This window comes from Mastigoproctus giganteus, chromosome 14 (assembly GCF_048544385.1).
Source record: "Mastigoproctus giganteus isolate SK-2022 chromosome 14, ASM4854438v1, whole genome shotgun sequence".
Lineage (NCBI taxonomy): Eukaryota > Metazoa > Arthropoda > Arachnida > Uropygi > Thelyphonidae > Mastigoproctus > Mastigoproctus giganteus.
In genome coordinates this window covers 62,883,891-62,904,813 of record NC_143588.1, presented here as the reverse complement: position 1 = coordinate 62,904,813, position 20,923 = coordinate 62,883,891, and the positions used below count along the sequence as shown (strand labels likewise).

At 38.2% G+C, this 20,923-nt stretch overlaps 1 protein-coding gene across 1 annotated transcript in view; it reads right to left on the bottom strand.

Moving 5' to 3' along the window:
* Positions 1 to 20,923, bottom strand: part of mRpL45 (mitochondrial ribosomal protein L45) — a 159,321-nt gene that overhangs the window by 86,569 nt on the left and 51,829 nt on the right. The window contains exon 3 of the mRNA XM_090388873.1: positions 5,972 to 6,116. Within this exon, the coding sequence (XP_090244999.1) occupies positions 5,972 to 6,116 (145 nt within the window). The remainder of the gene's footprint in view (positions 1 to 5,971; positions 6,117 to 20,923) is intronic.

Genomic DNA, 20,923 nt, shown 5'->3' with positions numbered 1-20,923 from the left:
AGGAGTACTGTGGCTCAAGGAAGAAATGACGGGGATGATTCTCCAATGCATCACAGCTTAAAAAAATGTGCAACCAGTGCAATGTTTGAGGAACTTTCTGCAACAGGACATGATCTAGCCAAGGAGGAGGTCTTTGTATCTGCTAGGTGCAGAGAGTGGCAAGAAATTAGGTGCCAACTCAACGTTCTGATGAGTGTCTATGACAGTTTGACAAGTAGGGTAGCTGCTCGAAGGAATGGGAGAACTCTCAGCTGCCAAACTCGATGCCAGAGCTCACTCTCATGCATCAGGCAACACAGTGGCAATCTTCAGGGCAGAATGCACTGGTACCACAGATGCTAGTTATTGTTGGTGACTCTATTGTCAGGGAGACAGGAAATATATTGTGCAAAAAGGATAGGTGGGAACAGGACCAGGGTATGTCTACCAGGGGCAAAAGTAGATGACGTTGTAGAGCAGATATCATCTTTTAAGGCAACAAAGGGTGATACTGTTGTATGCACTGGCACTAATGACATGAAGAGTAGGAGCTCTGCAGACTTACTTAGTAAGTACAGGTCAATGTTGAAAAAAAGTTGCGCGTTAGGGTAAAATTTGAAAGTGTCTGCAATTCTGCCCAGACATGATGGGAGGGAGTGTATGATGAGAGCCTTGTCAATCAATTCGGCTGTGGAGAGATTGCACAAGGCTCATGGGGTAGAATTTTTCTGAATGTGGTCTGTGCTTTTTAACACGCCAGATTCTTCTACAGGGATGCGATACACTTAAATAGAAAGGGTGTAAGAATATTTCCTGATGCTATCGAGGCAGTGTTAGGTGGGTTGGAAAACTGCTAGTTTCGGGGGATTCAAAGATTAACAGTACTCATAGGCAGAGGTGAAAGTGATTCTTGCATTGCCTCTATTGGAATCAGTAGCAGCCTGGAAAGCTAGGTGCTGGGGATTTCCAGGACTGCTGGAAGTTATCAGGGAACAAGTAAATACATAGGCTGTGTTAGGATAACTAATAGTAAGAACAGGTGCAGGTGGTAAATGACTCATCAACCGGTGCAATACCACCACTTTGCTTATTGGAAGCTTGAAGTGGTGAAACCCACGTTTAGTCTCTAGAGCAAAGTTTCCGGCAACCCCCCCCCCCCAATACTTCTCTTTCAACCCATGCACGGTACTAAGTACTATAGGTTTTGATACCTTTCGTGTTTGGGGTTTTCATTAAAAAAAAAAAAAAAAAAACACCAATGCTAGAATTATAGTAAATGAATTTGAGATGCTAGTGAAGACACTGAAGGCAGATATTGTTGGGATATCAGAGACGTGGTGTCACACAGAGATAAGGAATGCAGAATTGGAGTTTGGGGAGTACAATGTGTACAGAAAGAATAATTTTTTGATTTTGATTTTATTGGCGCAAAAGTACAGAAAGAATAGACAGGATAGAAAGGGAGGAGGTGTCATGCGTTATTTAACAAACACATAAAATCTGAGAAGTGCATCCAGCTGACGTGGATGGACAGTGCAATGCTGAGTCAGTTTGATGTGACAAAGCACCGGGAAAGCAAAATTCAGTGTACGAATGTGATATAGGCCTAATGACTCTCGTGAGTACAAAGAACAACTATAGAGAGAAATAGTGGGGCCAGTAAATCAGATATGTTATTATAGGGGATTAAACTTCCCAGATATTGATTGGAACTTGTGGATGGTCACTCGCACACTATCAAGGCTTTTGTGGATTAATTGGATGAGTGGTTTCTACAGCAGAATATTCGAGAGGCAACTAGAGGGAGTAATACTCTTGATCTTATTATCAACAGTGATCCTTCATGCATTAAGAATCTGCAGATTAAGGAACCACTAGGTGGCAGTGACCACAGTGTGCAGAAGTGGTTGCTCTTACCAAGAAAGACAAGTTCTGCAAATTTCAGCGTCTGGAGACTAGGCACCTGTAAGGTGATCTAACTGAGGTGTATAAGGCCTTGAATGATTTGAGCAAGCTCAATGCTGATGGGATTCTTCCTCTTGCTCAGATTACTCACCTGAGGGAACATAAATTCAAATTGAGGAAAGACAATTGCAGAAAGGTGTGGAAATTTGCTTTTAGCCAGTGGGTGGTTGATAGGTGGAACAAACTTCCATCTGTTGTGGTGGAGGTCGAAAAGTTAAATAAGTTCAAGGCAGAACTGGACAAGCATTTGGAGTGAATGAATGGGCGAAATGGGAAGAGGTTTTTTTTTTTTTTTTTTTTGGCTGGTCTATATAAGCTTGCTTTCTTACATCATATGCTTCTACTAATGCCAATTCAACCCCAGGAGCTCACATCTGGTGAGTATGGGCTTGGCAAACCCAGTGTCCTGAGCTAGATGTCATCATTCTTATCTTTCTTGGTGATTCCTTTCTACTCCTGACTCTCTCAGGGTAACTCGGGAATTTTTTTTTTGGCTGATGCAGCATAAGCCTCAGGCTTCTTTGTGCCATATGGCTAATATTACTAATACTAATAATGCTAACATGTTGGAATCATGGATACCATTCCAAACTGGATTACAGGGTGGTTACAGAGCAGGAGACAAAAGATTTTGATTAATGATTACTCTTTATGTTGGTCTAATATTAGAAGTGGTTCCCAGGAATTGGTTCTGGGAACACTATTGTTCTGATTTTCATAAACAACACTGACGAAGGGATACAGGGTGTGACGGCAAAATTTGAAGATGTTGTAAAGATTGGGAGAGATGTTAAATATCAGTGTCAAGCAGTGCTCCTTCAAGATGATGTTGATAGGCTTCAAAGAATGGTCAGAAAAATGACAGCTATGCTTTTATGCAGAAAAATGCAAGGAAAGACAATTGTAATATAGATGTGTGAAAATTTGTCTTTATCCAGCAGGTGGTTGATTGCTGGAATAAACTTCGATTTGTCGTTGCAGAAGTTGACAGCTTAAATAAATTTCAAGGCAGAAGAACTAGACAAATATTTGGAGCAGATGGATAGGTGAAATGGTAAGATTTTTTTTTTTTTTTTTTTTTGGCTGAGGCTGTATAAGCTTGTTTCTTGTATGCCTCTACTAATGCTAATGCTAATATTTTTGTAATATGTAAGAAATGCCACCATGTGACTGCACAGTTTTATTGCTGTGGACACAGGAGACTTATGCCAGTACAAATAGCTATAAAAATATGGCAGCATATGGTAGATATAAACTTACTTATATGGGTTAAATTTACATAAGGTGTTAAATCACATTGGGCCACTTGATGACTATGGGTTAACTGCTGTGACCCTGCTCAGGTTGCAGGCAAATTGAATAGGTATTTTGGAACATCTATATCACATGTATATCTATATCACATATGAGGAATTCTTTAGAGGAGGGGATGTCAGTAGTTTATCAAACTCTAACAAGGAGCTAAATGACTTTGTGATACTTGAAAGGAAAGTGGAAGAGAAATCGCTGAAGATGGACATAAAAAAAGGCACCTGAGGTGGATGGAATCTATCCAATTATATTAAGAGAGGCAGCAAAAGGAGACAAGCAAACCCTTAGCCATAATTATATGAGCATCCTTGGATTCAGGGGAGGTCCCCGCAGATGGGAGATGTGTAGATGTATCCCCCAATTCATAAAGGAGGATCAAAAGGCAACTTGAGTAATTACAGACCTGTTAGTTTAATATTTGTTCAGAGAAAATAATGTAATCACTCATTAAAAAAGTAATGCAGGAATATCTGGATGGGCATGCAATTAAACTGCAATCACAGAATGGATTTCAAAAGTGACAGTCTTGTCTAACATATCTGACTAGATACTATGATGCAGTGACCAAAAATATAATGATGCAAAATATAATTCTTACATCATATACTTGAATTTCAGGAAGGCTTTAGATACTGTTGCACATAAAAGACTACTAGTAAAATAATAAGATGAGTTTACCTCAATATAGTGCGTAGAACACTTCCGTTTTAATTTCTGGAGGGTATCATACGGAAGTGTTCTACGCACTATATTGAGATAAACTCCTCTTATTATTTCACTAATATTATTATCAACGTAGAACATATTGAGTAGTACAGCTCTGATTCATACTATCTAATAAAAGACTACTGTACAAACTGGAGCAATGTGGCATTATGGGCAAGTTACAACTATGGATAAAGGGATGGTTAAGTGGAAGACAGAGAGCAGTTATCAATGGCCACTGCTCTTTGTGGACTAATGTTGTTGGAGTTCCCCAAGGTTCAGTGTTGGGTCCATTGTTGTTTTCGATATTTATCAATGATACTGATGAACGTATATCAGGCTTAATGTCTAAGTTTGCAGATGATAGAAAGGTTGGCAGAGTGGTTAATGACAGTCACCAAGGCAAGTTACTGCAAAAAGATCTAGGAAAGCTGGGTCGATGGGCTGAGAAATGGCAGTTTAAGTTTAACAATAACAAATGCAAGGTACTGCATATGGGTAGCGGTAACCACAGAGTAACGTAACAACTGTGTAGTACTACACTCAGGGTAGTGGAGAATGAAAAAGACCTGTGTGCAATTGTGCAGTCAGATATGAAATTCTCTGAGCAGTGCAGACAGCTCATGAAGTTTTTTCAATGATATACAGGAATTTTGCTAGCAGGGATAAGGAGGTGATTATCCCTTTGTATAAGGCCATGGTTAGGCTGCATCTTGAGTACTGTTCAAGTCTGGAAGCCTCACTTTTGGAAGGATATAGGTCTCCTGAGATGGCTCTTACCTAGAAATACTTCAATTTTGAAAATTGCAGTGTCTCGAGACTAGATACCTGTGGGGGAGATCTGATTGAGATGTTTAAAGCATTCAATAGATTCAGTAAGCTGAATGTTAATGGTATTCTTCCACTTATTGAGACTACACACTAGGGGGCATAAATTCAAGTTTGAGGAAAATGGTTGCAGGATAGATCTGCAGAAGTTTGCCTTCAGCCAGCGGATGGTTGATTGCTGGAACAGGCTTCCATCTGGTGTTGTGGAAATGGATGGGTTGAATAAATTCAAAGGACTAGGCAAATTTTTGGAGGGTACGAATGGGTGAACAGTGTAAGTTTTTTTTTTTTTTTTTGGCTGATGCTATATAAGCTTGGTTTCGTTTGGCATTACTACTACTACTATTATTTATGAGACACATCCTCAAAAGCTGAATATAGTTGACTTTTCAAAAATATTTAGTACTAAATTAAATCATCACATGTACTGGGTAAACTTGTATCACTTAATTTGATTTTATCAATTTCTGGATTTGAATTCCAGAGAATTTCTTAAATTTCAACTTTTGTACACCAAAAGTAGACAAAAACAGGTGACAGGTCCTCCTCCTTCTCTGATTTTCAAACCTATTTTCAAGCTGTCATCTGTTAAAACTGTGTGTGTGTGTGTGTGTGTTCATGTGCCTCTTGTTTGCATTACTCAGAAATATAGATAAGAGATGGCAGCAACATATTGAACTAATTTCAGGATAATTCATTTTAAAATGTATTTGAAATTAGCTTAAAAACTGTATATCTATATTACTCCCAGGAATTAACACATGAAAAACAGAGTACACAGACATGAAAGTTAATGGCTATAAGTCAACTTGTCATTGGAGAGACAAAAATGTTACCAAGAGAGAAATTGAATGCAGAAATGCGTAGTTTCCATTTTAAAATTAGAACAACTTCTATTTTTCTTCTCCATTCTCACACCTTTTTTAGACTGCTTTTGACATTCTTCAACAATAGCATACACTAGTATATTTCATATTTAGAGCCATCTGTAAAAAGAAGGCCAGAGGACACATCCTAATATTTTAAGCTTCTCAATTACTTTGTACAAAGGATACATAACACTGAGAAAAATATATATTTTTCTCAGTGTTATGTATATAAAATATATATAATAAAAAAAATATTTATTTATTTATTATTATTTTTTTTTTTTACTACTTTATAAATCTTAAATTGCAATTACCTGTACAACTGAGGTAGATGGGCTTTTCTGTCCATCTACGTGGTGGTGCAATCCCTTTCTCTTTTAACTTTGCCCTAATCTCTTCTTCTGACATCGTCTTTTCTTTTCGTGCAGCCTCAAAATCAGGTAGCTCAACCTTTAAAAACTAAACGAGAGGTTAAAATAACTTTTATGCTTACTATTAATATACCAAACAACACAAGAAAATTAGGTTTCCACACTGTGTGTGTGTGCGCGCGCGCACACAAGTTGACCACTAAATAAATAAATTTATTTATTATGGTGGTCAACTCTTGGTTGGCTAAAGATCAAGTCCATTAGTATTTCCACTTCCATTTATGCTCCTCATTTGTCTCTTCTACCAGTAAGGATATACTGGCTCATACAACCCCCCACCACCCATTTCTATCAGGTGTCCAGGTGTCTAGTTCCCATGTCTGGAAACCACAGCTCTAAAGTCTATCCTGCTCTCCTGACAGGAAAATTCTTTTGCAGTCCTGAATCTCAACAAGTGTAAGGATTTTTTTTTTAACTTTTTCAGAAGCAGTATCCAGAAGCAAATACAATATCCAAGTATGGTCTTATAATTGTCTTATATAATGGAACTGCAATCTCCTTTTACCTATATGCAAAGGTCCAAAAAGCCACTGAGAAGATATCTTATATCTCCTTACTCAACCACTTGCATTGCACAGAGAATTCCATCCTGTATAATCATCACTGCCAAATCCTCTTGTCACCAACCACCTTCAACTCCTATTAACTAACGATGATTCTGCACCTAGAGTTATTATTCCCCAAGTGCAGGACCTTATCTTTATGAACATTAAAATGATCCAGACTTGCTATTTTGTAGCTGGACTAGATCATTTTCAATGTAACGGCAAAGATAAAGAAAGCCAACACGAGAACCAGGGAAAACTACAGGAAACTTACCGGACAAATTGTTTTGCCGCTAGCACAGTTTCTCTGTGCATTCTTGGGTGGGGATGGTGGGGGGACAAACCAGGCTTAATTTGTTGCTGTGTTGGTGATGAAGTTTCATGCAGTTAATGCTTCCACAAATTTAGATTTTCCAGGGGTTATTTTGTTTCTGCTTGAAAAATGTTAACATTTTTCTGAAACTTAAAGTATAATTAACAAACTTTAATTGTTTTGTTTTTCATTAATAAGTATTTTTAAAGATTAAAGAAATTTACAAACTAGTCAGTTATTAAAGAAATGAAATAATATTAATAAGCATTGCAATCTAGTGGTGAAAGGTCAAGCATTAATATGCTACAAGCACAATTCAATAAACCTTACACCCCCTACTCCCATTATTAAAATCCATAGCCTCAGTCTGTGTGATATCACTCTTTGTGGTGCAACAAAATGGGGCAATACTACTACTGCACATTCTCGGTAAATAGATGGTGCATGTTATCGGTAGTGGTAGTAGAAGTTGAGAACGATATATATATTGATATGTAGGCATGACAGACGATGTACTGACTGGTGCGTGAACACAACAGACGATAACATCATAGCATTAAGTGATTGATTGGCATTACGATATGTGTATATATAATAGAATATATACTATATTTATATAATAGAATATATATAAAGAATCTTTCTTACTTTTCCTATTATTTCCTAATCTAACCTTTAAGGATGGTAAGGAAACTTTTTCCTATTATTTCCTAACCTAACATTTAAGGTCAAGTTAGTAAATATAATGAAAAATAAAGCAACCTTTTCCTTTTTCCCTAATCTTAAAAACGTACAAATAAATCAGTAATATGGTTTTTATCAGTAATAGGGCTTTTGTAGGAAAAACACTCATGAACTCCAATAATTTGCTTTTAATAATGAGAAAACACTAATCATTACATCGTCTGCCATGCCTACATGTCAATCAATATATCGTTCTTGACTTCTTGCTGCTACCGATAACACGCACTGTCTGTTTACGGAGAATGCATGGAGAACCTGCAGTAGCGGCAAGCCAGTTTGTCCGGTAATTTTCCCCCAGTCTTCAGTGATTCTCGTGTTGAGCTTTCTTTACCTTAGCCAATGTAATTTACCAAAATTAAAAACAACAGGGTCCCCAGAATTGTTCTCTGAGTTATCTCACTGGCAACTCTGATCTACAGAGGCGGATTTAACGGTGGGCGCACTGGACCCTGACTTCTGAAGGGCCCACACAAAACCCCAACAAATTAGTTGAACATATTAGTTCAAAACTTTGTTTTTTTTTTTTTTTGTTTTTGTAGTTGTTGGTGCATCGGCTTCTGTGGCCATAGTGCACCTCCCAAAGTTTTTGCAGTACTTTGATCCAAGCCCGAGGCGGGATTCGAACCCGCGACCTTGGGGTTGCCAGGCAGGCACTTTACCCACCTGGCTAGCCTGGTCAGCACAAAACTTTGTGATTATTATTATGCTATTATTAATTATATTATATTCAAATTTTATTGGAAATAAAACATTAATAGTACATAATATTTTTTATTTATTTAAAAAAAATGGTTAACATGTATTTTTATTTTCCCTGTCTCTCTCTTTCTCTCTTTTTTTTTTTTTTTTTTTAAGGGGCCCAATATTTTCTTCTGCGCCCGGGCCTCAACCGACCTTAATCCGCTCCTGCTGATCTACTCTGAAAAATTTCCATTTATAACTATACTCTTATCTTCTTTCATTCAAACCATATTTTGATCCACCTGAGGCAATTTACTATAACTGCAAATGCTTTAATAAACATTTAAATAAAGGGAGATCATGACAAATGCTTTCTTAAAGCATTTGATGTGTAAAACAAGTATCTGTTTTACCAAATGCATGTGTAAAGCATGCGAAAAGCAAAAACAATCCTCTCGATCCCGATTATTAGCAGCAACTCTTCGTCCATTAAGAATCTGTAAATAAAAGAACCAGCAGGATGCACTGAACAAAGTGTATTGATGTGAGATTTACTTAAAAATCTAACTACTGTCAAAAGCAAGGGGAAGGGCTTTTGTAAAAATGTCTTAATTTTTACTGTTACGTTTGCATTTGAGGGCTGTTACTTCGCCAAGTCACTTTATACTTTTTATCAGTAACTTGTCACTACTGTACTTGTAGTGTGATATTCACTCCGTGTATAAGTCTGTTCTTTTTTTTAGCGTACGTCGTTGGCGCTGCGCTAGGGAAAAACAGCAGTTGAAATACTATTCCATCTTTATGAGTCCAGCTGATTCACAGCAAGAGATCGTTACTCGATCGGATCTGACGAATATCGTGGATGTATTATTTATAAAACTATGAAAAAGTAAATGACTTTCGTCGGAGGAAAGAGAGTAATGACAATTAAGAAACATACTTTAGGGTGAAATCTGAACCTTATAACTACGGGGTGATTGTTGTCTGAAAATTCCTTGTGTTGGGGAACGGACTTTAGACCTAGTGACTACCGCTGGGCAGACTGGAAATTTCACCCCATGCAGATGTGAGGTTCCTTTTTCTCCTCATAAGTTCTTTTTTCACTGTATCAGGTCTCCAAATAACAGTCCCTGGGATTTTCATTTCCCCACGAAATTAATGTTTTAACCAATAGAAGCATTGGAAACTCTAAAAGGGGGGGAGGGGACATATAAATATATATGCAGATGAGAGACAAAAGGACAGACGAAGAGGATGGAAAAGGACGAAGAGAGACACAGAGAGATACAGAGAGAGACACAGAGAGAGACACAGAAGGAGACAAAGAGAGTCTTGTCCTGTGCGAAGCACTTCTCTTTTCTTGAGGCTATCTCATCAAAAGCGTCTTGAGAATCTTATACTGCTGGCTCCTGTTCCTAGACGTCCGTTCCTGAATATAGCAAAGATTATTCTGGTAAGTCCTACCCTATATTTACGACACGATAGTTTAATAGAATGAAAGTGTCGGACGTTCATACCTGACTCCTTATTTAATAGAGTCTACTGAGAAATATTCCTCCTCATAGGAACATTCACTAAGATAGAATCGATCTCACAACACTTAGAAATTAGAGTATAAGATTCGCAAGATCCATTTGTATTAATATAATATCGTAAGTTATGACTGTTAAGTCTGTATAGTACACTTACATATACACCCAGATACTCAAACTGAAGGATGTGTTGGCTCCGAGAGGATGGGCAGTGCCAATTGAAGACCACAGACATATTTGTACACATGTATCATTAGCCTTATAATATATCGTTTTATCCTCTTTGATAAGAAATAGAGCTCTTATATAATCAGTATTTTATACCTGATTTGTATACCAGAATTAATAAACCATGCTTTGCTTAATCTTCCTTGACTCTTAGCCATTCTCTTGCTACACATTATCCATAGCATGAGTTTTATAGTAAAAGAGTAGGAGTAATAATGCGAGTAGGAGTAATCTACAGACCAGGTGATTGTGAAGATTATGACAAAAGCCTCTACATGCAAATGGAATGGGCAAGTAAGCGTCAATGCCTTATTATGGGTGATTTCAATTTGCCTCTAATTGATTGGAACAAATGGGAAGGAAACTCGACATGGGGAACAAAATTTTTAAATCAACTAGATGACTGTTATTTGTATCAACATGTCAGGGAAAGTACTAGAGAAAAGAAAATCCTAGACCTCATCATCACACATGAATCAGATGACATAACAGGGCTGATAGTAGAGGAACCAGTAGCAGGAAGTGATCACGGAGTTCTAGGTGGATGATGACGAGAGAGGTAGCAGAAGTAAAAGGCAAAGGAATGGGTTTTAATTTCAGAAAAGGAAATTACGATGCCTTAAGGTACTACATGGCCTCTATTAACTGGGTAGATATCGCACAGAGAATGAATACAATTGAACTATGGTACGCTTTTAAAACATTAATCACAGATGCCTTGAATGCGTATATACTATTAAAAAAATACTCCACGAGAAGGGTTCCAAGTTGGATGAATCGTGAAGTTGCCACATTACTTGAGCAGAAAAAGGTGGCATGGAAAGGTTACAGAGCAATAAAAAGTACTGAAGCCTATAACAGCTACAAGGTGATGTGTAATAGAGCCACAGAAAAGGTTTGACAGGCAAAGGCAGTTTATGAGAAATCACTAGCAAACAGAGCAAAGAGGGGGGATAAAGAATTATTCACATATATAAATGCCAAGAAGAGCAGGACAAACCAGATCGGACCTTTATGTAAGGGAAAGGGGATAGTAATAAATACACCAGCTGCCATTGCAGATGAACTCAACAGTTATTTTGCATCGATATTTACAAATGAAAAGCCTTTTGTGGCAATGGAAAATTGTGGGAGTGAAGTTAAAAAATATGTAATTAATGATATTGAAATTTCGCAAGATTATTTAATGAAAAAACTTTCGAGCCTACAAACCAGTAAGGCTCCTGGAGTTGATGGAATATACCCTATAATCTTAAGAGAGGCGGCAAGCGAGTGCATTGAGGCTAATTATGCGAGCATCGCTAGACCCTGGGGAGATTCCCTTGGATTGGAAAAGTGCAAATGTATCTCCCATACATAAGGGTGGCTCTAAAAGTGAAGTTGGAAATTATCGACCTGTCAGTCTGACTTCAGTAGTAGGGAAAATCATGGAGGCAATGATTAAGGGTGGAATTCAAGATCATTTGGATCGAATTGAAATTCTCAAGGATACTCAGCATGGTTTTGTAAAGGGAAAATCATGTTTAACAAATCTGGTTCGCTATTTCGAAAGGGTCACTCACGAGCTGGATTTAGGGAATAACTTCGACATTGTTTATTTAGATTTCAGCAAAGCTTTTGACTCAGTCCCACATGAGCAGTTGCTTTATAAGCTGGAACAGGTTGGAATCACTGGGAAAATCCTTAGATGGATATAAGGATGGCTTCAGGGCAGGAGGCATGATAAATGGATATTCCTCAGATTGGGTTGATGTAAGAAGTGAGGTTCCCCAAGGATCAGTATTAGGACCACTGTTGTTTTTAATTTTCATAAACGACATTGATGAAGGGATAGAGGGCGTGATGTCTAAATTTCCAGATGATGTTAAAATTGGTAGAGTAGTTAATGATCACTGTCAAGCTGAGCTTCTTCAGAGAGACCAAGATAGACTTCAGGAATGGTCAGAAAAATGGCAGCTGTGCTTTAATCCAACAAAGTGTAAGGTATTACACCTGGGAAACAGTAATCCCAAAAAAACTTATTCACTTGGTGGAGTTCAACTAAACCCAGTACTGGAGGAAAGGGACTTGGGTGTTATGATACGGTCAGACATGAAATTCTCTGAGCACTGTAAACAGGTTGCAAGGAAGGCCCATGGTGTCCTATCGATGATCTATCGAACTTTTGCAAGTAGAGATAGGGACGTGATAATCCCATTATATAAGGCTTATGTTAGAACACACTTGGAATACTGTGTTCAAGTATGGAGACCGTACCTAAAGAAAGACATCGAGCTTCTTGAAAGGGTGCAAAGAAGGGTAACTCGCCTGGTGAGATCGGCAAAAGGGCGTCCTTATGAAGAAAGACTTTGAATATGTGGGTTGCAGAGTTTGGAAACTAGACACCTTAGAGGAGATTTGATTGAGGTGTTTAAGGCTGTGAGAGGCATCAGTAAAATGAATGAGGACGAAATTTTCAAAATTATAAATGATGCTAGAACTAGGGGACATAAATTCAAGTTAAGGGGGAAAATGTTTAGATTGGACTGCAGGAAGTTTTATTTTAGCCAGCGAGTTATAAATTACTGGAATAGGTTGTCTTCATGGGTGGTAGAGGCCGACAGTTTGGGGAAATTCAAAGGTCATCTGGATAGTACTTTCGGGTAAGGGAAGTGCATAGGATGATAGGTTTAATTTCCCTTTTTTAATTATTATTATTTAGTTATTTATTTTATTTTTTTTTTGTTTTTATCATTGTTTTGTTCGGATTTTTTTTTTTTTTTTTTTTTGGCTGGTGCAGCATAAGGCATAGGCTTTCTTGCACCATGCGGCCTTTACTAATACTAATACACCCAGATACTCAAACTGGAGGATGTGTTGGCTCCGAGAGGATGGGCAGTGCCAATTGAAGACCACAGACATATTTGTACACATGTATCATTAGCCTTATAATATATCGTTTTATCCTCTTTGATAAGAAATAGAGCTCTTATATAATCAGTATTTTACACCTGTTTTGTCTGCTAGAATTAATAAACCATGCTTTGCTTAATCTTCCTTGACTCTTAGCCATTCTCTTGCTACACATTATCCATAGCATGAGTTTTATAGTAAAAGAATCATAGTTTTGTGGCATTCTGAGGTCTAACTTATGGGAGGATTTCAGAATGAAAAACACAACGCCGATTTTGTTTTTGCTAATCTATTCTCCACGTTTCAGAATAGGTCTTGAGAACATGAGATTGTTGTCCCAGTATATAAACCACTAGTCAATCATGTAAGACATAGGCGTTTTCTGGAACATCGATATTAACGAATAAACTTGCCTGGAAATCTTGTTATACACATTTCAACTTGAATAATAATAAGAGTTGAATGTCTCTTAATCTCCATTTGAAGAATGATAGCCAGAAAAGCCCCTGTGGAACACTGGTGCTAATCACGACCAGTATGAATTATTTTGCGGAATGAAAAACCGTTCTACAAAGACAAACTTCTGCACATCTATTCTACAACTGTTTTTTCTCAATATGAATCCATGCCCCTTAGGTTCTTAATCTGAGCAAGCGGAAGTATCTCGTCAGCACCGAGCCTGCTCAAACCATTCAAGGACTTATACACTTCAATCAGATCACCTTGCAGGGACCTAGTCTCCAGATGCTCTAACTTACAGGACTTAAGCCTTTCTTCATAAGCGCACCCCTTTGTTCCTCTCACCAATCTTGTTGCCCTTCTCTATATCCATTCTAGCAACTCCTTCCTAAAATGAGGCCTCCATACCTGTACACAGTACTCAAAGTGTGACCAGACTATTGCCTTATACAAAGGGATAATCACCTCCTTATCACTGCTAGCAAAATTCCTATATATCACTGAAAAACTCCATGATCTGCTCTGGCAGCCCATCTGCACTGTTCAGAGAACTTCATATCTTACTGCACAATTACACCCAGGTATTTTTCATTCTCCACCTCCCTGAGTGTCGTACCACACAGTCAGTAACTTTCTCTTGGGTTACAGCTACCTATAGGCAGTACTTTGCATTTGTCAATGTTAAACATCGGTTGCCACTTCTCAGCCCATCTGCTAAACAACTTTTCTAGATCATGTTTCAGTAGCATACTGTTTTTAATGTCATTAACAACTCTGCCAACCTTTGTATCATCTGCACACTTGGACATTAAGCCTGGTATACCTTCATTGATATCATTGATAAATACACAAAACAACAATGGGCCGAGCACCAAACCCTGGAGGACTCCACTAATAACAATAGTCCATGTAGAGCAGTAAACATTTATTACCACTCTCTGCCATTTCCCACTCATCATCATCATCAGCCATTTTCAATCCACTGAAGGATGAAGGTCTCTCCAGAAATTTTCCAGTTCCTTCTGTTTTCAGCACTGGCCATCCATTTACTGCCCACAAACTCATGAATTTCATCTATCCATCTCTGCCTTTGTCTTCCAGGTTTTCTTCTAGCTCCTCTTGGGTACCATTCTGTTATTTTCTTAGTCCACCTGTCATCATGTCTTCGAGCTATGTGTCCTGCCCAGGACCATTTTAGTTCTTTAGTTTTGATAAGAATGTCCTTTACTTGAGTTTGCTGCCTAATCCATGTGTTTCTCTTCTTATCTAACAGTCTGATTCCCAATATAATTCGTTACATTCTTCGCTGTGTAGTTCTCAGCTTAACTTCCATTCTTTTGGTGAGTGCCCAAGTTTCACTTCCGTAAGTCATGGTGGGGAGTATACATTGGTTCATTATTTTACGTTTCAAACTGGGATATTGCTCTTCAGTATGTGACAATATTTCCTGAATGCTATCCATCCAAAATTTATTCTTCTCTTGACTTCCAGCCATTTATCATTATTACAGCTAATAACTTGTTCCAGATAAGTATATGACTCCCCCTTTTCAATTACTGCTCCTTCAATCATTATTTCCCTTTCTGTGGCATACTTGTTCATCATTACTTTTGTTTTAGCCATATTCATCTTTAGTCCAAAATCCTTACTAACTGTGCATAACTGATTAAGATTTTTCTCTAATTCTTTGGGATCGTGGCTTATGACCACAATGTCATCTGCAAATCGTAAATCGTTTAGGTACTCTCCATTCACATTGACTCCTTTCTGCGACCAGTCTAATCTTCTGAAAGCTTCCACAAGGGCAGCAGTAAACAGCTTCGGAGATATTGTGTCTCTTTGTCGAACTCCTTTCTTGATTTTAAATTTCCTACTGTCTTTGTCTAGTCTAATAAAGGAGGTAGCATTCTCATATATTTTCTTCAAAATCATAATGTATGGGGTGTCTATGCCTTGTCTTTCCAGTGCCTGAAACATTACTTTATGCGGTATGGAGTCCAATGCCTTTTCATAATCCACAAATGCCAGGCATAATGGGGTTTTATATTCATTTGCTTTCTCGATTAGCAGCAATATTACCTGAAGGTGCTCCATAGTTGAGAATCCTGTCCTAAAGCCAGCTTGCTCTTTTGGTTGATTCTCATCAAGTATTCTTTATAATCTGTTAGTAATGACCCTTGTGAACAATTTGTAGATGTGGGACAACAAGCTAATTGGTCTATAATTTTCAATTTCTGATTTATCTCCTTTCTTATGCAGCAAAACTATGATTGCATTATTCCACTCCTTAGGTGTCACACTTTTCCTAATGTATCTTGTGAAGAGTCTTGCCAGTTTCTGTGTTATGTCTCTTCCTCCTAATTTTAACAACTCTACAGTAATTTCATCTTCACCCGAGTCTTCTGATTCTTCATTTTCTTCAATGCATGTTCTAGCTCACAGGAAAGATATCGGGTACATTGTATGTGTTGCTAATTTGTGATCCACCTTCCCCACTGCTGGCATCATTACCTCGCTCCTTATATAATTCTTTATAGTAATCTTCTGCTTTTTGAATTATGCCTTCTTTGCTATTTATAAGTACACCATCGCTATTCTTCAGTTTCAATATCATTTGTCTTTCTGTATTACTGCTCAAGGGACTGATTTAAATCCTTTGTTTTCCCTTCATGCTTGTTCTACTTTTCTTGTGTTAAATCTTCTTGTGTCCTCTCTGAGTCTCTTTCTAATGGCTTTGCATAACTCAGTATACTCAATTTTTTCCTTGTCAGTGTTTATCTTGCTCTTCATATTTCGCCTTCGGTTCATCATAACAAGTGTTTCTTGACTAATTTTTTCTTCTTTGGATTTCTTTTTCCCTATAGGTTTCTTGGGCTTTATCACTTTCAGAAAGTTGTAATATTCCTCGTCGATATCTTGGTCCTGAGCAGTCTGCAGAAGCTCAAACTTGTTTTTAAGTTCCAGTACATACTGCTTTTTCTCCTCTTCTGTTAACTCAAAGACCTTTGTATTATTTACTCGAGTCAGTTTTTTTCCTTTCCTTTCCTACATCTATATCAAGTGTACATCTTACCATTCTGCGATCACTTCCAACATTTACCTTATTCAGGACGGTAACATCATTCACAATATATCTTCTGTTAGTGAGGATGAAGTCGATTTCATTAGTTGCTAATCCATTTGGACTCTTCCATGTCCACTTTCTGTTCACCCTTTTCTTGAAAAAAGTGCTCATTACTGATAATCCTTGAGATTCTGCAAATTCCACAAGTCTTCCGCCTCTTTCATTTCTTTCACCAATTCCAAAATTTCCTATAGTTCCCCTTTCTGTGCTGTTTTGTCTTTTTCCAACCTTAGCATTGAAGTCCCCCATAATAGTGTAGTGGGTTTTCTGCTTATCTAGAAGACTCAATTTCAGTGTACATTTCTTCAACCTCTTCATCATCATGGCTCGATGTTGGTGCATAAATCATTATAACCTTTAGCTTGTACCTCTTAGAAATCTTGAGTATTAGTCTTGACACCCTTGGTGATGTACTTTTGAATTCCAAAATGTTGTTTTTTAAATCTTTATGGATCAGAAACCCAACTCCACCTTCACTCCTTTCACTGTTTCCATTGGTGTACAGCAGATTTCCACTTGATAAACTTATGTTATTTGGTTATTTGTTATTTTTTTTTTTAGGAGCATTAGCAACTAAAGCCATATTGCTCCGGGATATGCGGTGGTCATTCCCTGACCTTTCCGCATCCTCCGTATTTGGTGGTGACAGGCTCGAACCCCAGTCTAATCAAGAAGCATGTGCTACGCACTGCTGCTCCTTCCCACCTGGCTATGGAGGCGCCTAAAAACTTATGTTTCCTTTCTTCTTCTTGTTTCAGCCAAACTGATGATATTCCAATTCACATTTTCTAATTCCTTTCCAGCTCTAATATCCTGTCTTCACCAATGAGTGATCTTACGTTCCCACTCAACCATCCTTTCATCTATTGCAGCAACTTGTCCTTAATGCCATACTGTTCCAATTTGTACAGCATTCTTCCATGTGCAACAGTATCAAAAGCTTTCCTGAAATCCAAGTATATGATATTTTTTGCATCCAGTTCCTTTGTGACCACATTGTAGTATTCAATCAAACTGGTCAGATAAGACTTCCCCTTAACAAACCCATGCTGTCTCTGAACTATTACTGCAGTCATGTCTAGATGAATTCCAATGCTTCTTTAACCAGTGACTCCATTATTTTCCTCAGAACAGTAGTTAAACTAACAGGTCTATAATTATTTGTGTTACCCTTTGCACCCCCTTTGTGAATTGGGGATACATTTGCACATCTCCAGTCCACGGGGACCTATCCTGACTCTAAGGATGCTCCCATAATTATTGCTAATGGTTTGCTTACTTTCCTTGCTACCTCCTTCAAATTATTTGGATAGATTCCATCTGCCTCAGGTGCCTCTTTTATATTTAACTTCAACAATTTCTTCTCCACTTTGCTCTCAGTTATTACAAAATCACTTAACTCCCTGTTAGAGTTTGATAAACTTCTGGAATTGGCCTCCTTGAATAATTCCTCATGTGTGAATGTAGATGAAAAATACTCATTCAGTTTATCAGCTATTTGAGCAAGATCATCAATAGTCGAACCATCTATGTTAAGTGGACACTTCTGATTCATCTCCTTCCTTCTAGAGTTTACATAAGCAAAGAAGTCTTTGCTGTTTTTCTTTGCATCCTTTGCCAAAGATTTCTCGTAATCTGCCTTTGCTTGCCTTACCTCCTTTATCACTCGATTACAGACTAGTCTATATCTGCCGTAGGCTTCTGTGTCGCCTTATAATTTATTTGCATCCCATGATTAGTCATTTTTCATGCATTTTTCTTCTCTGCCAGGAGCCGCATTAATTCATCTGGCATCCATTCCATTTAGACCTAAATCTTGAACAGTATTTCTTTGTTGATATGAAAAGCCTAGTAGACTGCAAGGATACGTCCCTGAAGGCTTCCCACTTAGAATTCACTGTTGGTAACATCATCTGTTGATCCCACTGTATAGAATTTAAAAACTATCTGAGACCACTGTAGTCACCTTTATGAAAACAAAAACCTTCCCTTTATCCTTAATGGTAGTTACATCTTTAAGTAAATCCCACATCAGTACACTCTGATCACTGTCACCTAGTGGTTCCTTTATCTAAAAATTTTGTTATGCATGAATAATCACTGCTGATAATTAGATCAAGAGTATTACTCCCTCTGGTTTCACCTCAAACATGTTGCTGTAGAAAACAATCTTCCAATAAATCTATAAAAGTCTTGCTACCGTGCAAGAAACCACAAGTACTGGAACCCACAAGTTCCAGTTAATATCTGGAAAGTTAAAATACCCCATTACAAGACATTCTGATTTTCTGGCCTACTCTATTTCTCTGTACAACTCTTCGTTGTACTCATTGGAGTCATTAAGCCAATAACACATACCTACTCTCATTTTCCTATCACACCAAACTGACTCAACGTTTATGTCACACCAAACAGACTCAACGTTGCACTGTCCACCCATGTCAACTGGATGCACTTCCTTAGATTTTATGTTTCTTAACTAACAGCATAACCCTTCCTTCCCTGTCTATCCTTTCCGTACACATTTTACTCCCCAATTTCCAATTATGCACTGCTTATATCTGTGTGACACCACATCTCTGATATCCCAGCAATATCTGCCTTTGATGTCTTGACCAACACTTCAAATTCATCAAATTTATTTACTATACTTCTAGCATTGGTGTACATGCAAATATACATGTACCTGTTCTTACTCTTAGTTACCCTAACACAGCCTATGTATTTACTTGTTCCATGATGACTGCTGGCAGCTCTTGAAATTTCCAGCAACTTGCTCTCTAGGCTGCTGCTCATTACAATAGAAGCAGTGCAAGAATCTATTTTGCCTCTGCCTGCGGCTACTGTTAATCTTTTAGTCTGTGAATCTGCCCAACCTAGCAGTTTTCCAACCCACCTAACACTGCCTCGATAGCATTAGCAAATATTCTTGCACCTTTTCTATTTAAGTGTATCCCATCCCTGTAGAAGCAGTCTCTCCTATTAGCAAGCACACACCATGCTGAAAAAAATCCTACCCCGTGAGCCTTGCACAATCTCTCCAGCACCAAATTGATTGACAAGGCTCTCATCATATACTCCCTCCTATCGTGTCTTGGCAGAATTGCAGACACTTTCAAATTTAATCCTAACTTGCGACTTATTTTCAGCATTGACCTGTACCGTTAAGTAAATCTGCAGATCTGTTACTCTTAAGGTCATTAGCGGCAACATGTACAACAATATCACCTTTTGTGCCCTAAAATTTATCCATACCTGGGTGGTTACCTACATTATATTAGGTGCAGTATTTTGGGACCTTCTCACTGGGATTACATCCAGGGTTACTAACAGTTACACCATCATGAAAGGGCAAGCAGAAGATTTGGTTATCGCAGAACGAAACACTTCACAGATATTCAACCCACTTGACTTTAGTGTCAACAGTTCCATCAGCATTTTAAACTTCCAGGTAGCAAGCTGTAGCTTGTCATACCTAAGAGAATGTGACAAACCTGAAGGACAATGCTTATCACAACTTCAAAAGACTTGATCCATACTGCACAATAGAAGATATGAGAAGAGCAAAGAGTTTTTTTTTTTTTTTTTGGTAGTTGTTGGCGCATTGGCTTCTGTGGCCATAATGTACCTCCCAAGGTTTTTGCAGTACTTTGATACAAGCCCAAGGCAGGATTCGAACCAGCGGCCTTTGGGTTGCCAGGCAGGCACTTTACCCACCTGGCTAGCATGGTCAGCTGATGCCAGAGTACTTTGCTCTAGAAATCAAACACAACTTTCGCCATTTCAGACCTCCAATAAGCAAAATGGTGGTAATGCACTGGGTGATGAGACTCATCCAGCAGCCAATGCCTAGTGTTGGAGGGCCAGCAGTCAAGTGGATTGAATTTCTGAACAGTCCAGTCATTCTGCGAAAACCACATTCGCTTGCACCGTCAGATCTAGTTGGTTGAAGAACAACATGACTTCGTCAAAATTCAATCCACTTGACTCAAGTGTTACCTGAATAACAGTTCCATCAGTGTTTCAGACTTACAGAACAGTTTCTAAACAGTCCAGTCATTCTGCAAAAACCACATCTACTTGCACTGTCAGTGTATTAGGTGCAGTGTGCAAGCTAGCAAGCTCTAGCTTGTCATACCTGAGAGAATGTCTGTGATGAACAATCAAGGACAATGCTTATCATAACTTCAGAAGACTTGACCCATACTGCACAACAGCAGAGATGAGAAGATGCCAGAGTACTTTGCTCTAGAAACCAAATGTAGCTTTCATTACTTCAGGCCTCTGATAAGCAAAATTGGGTAATAAGACTGATCT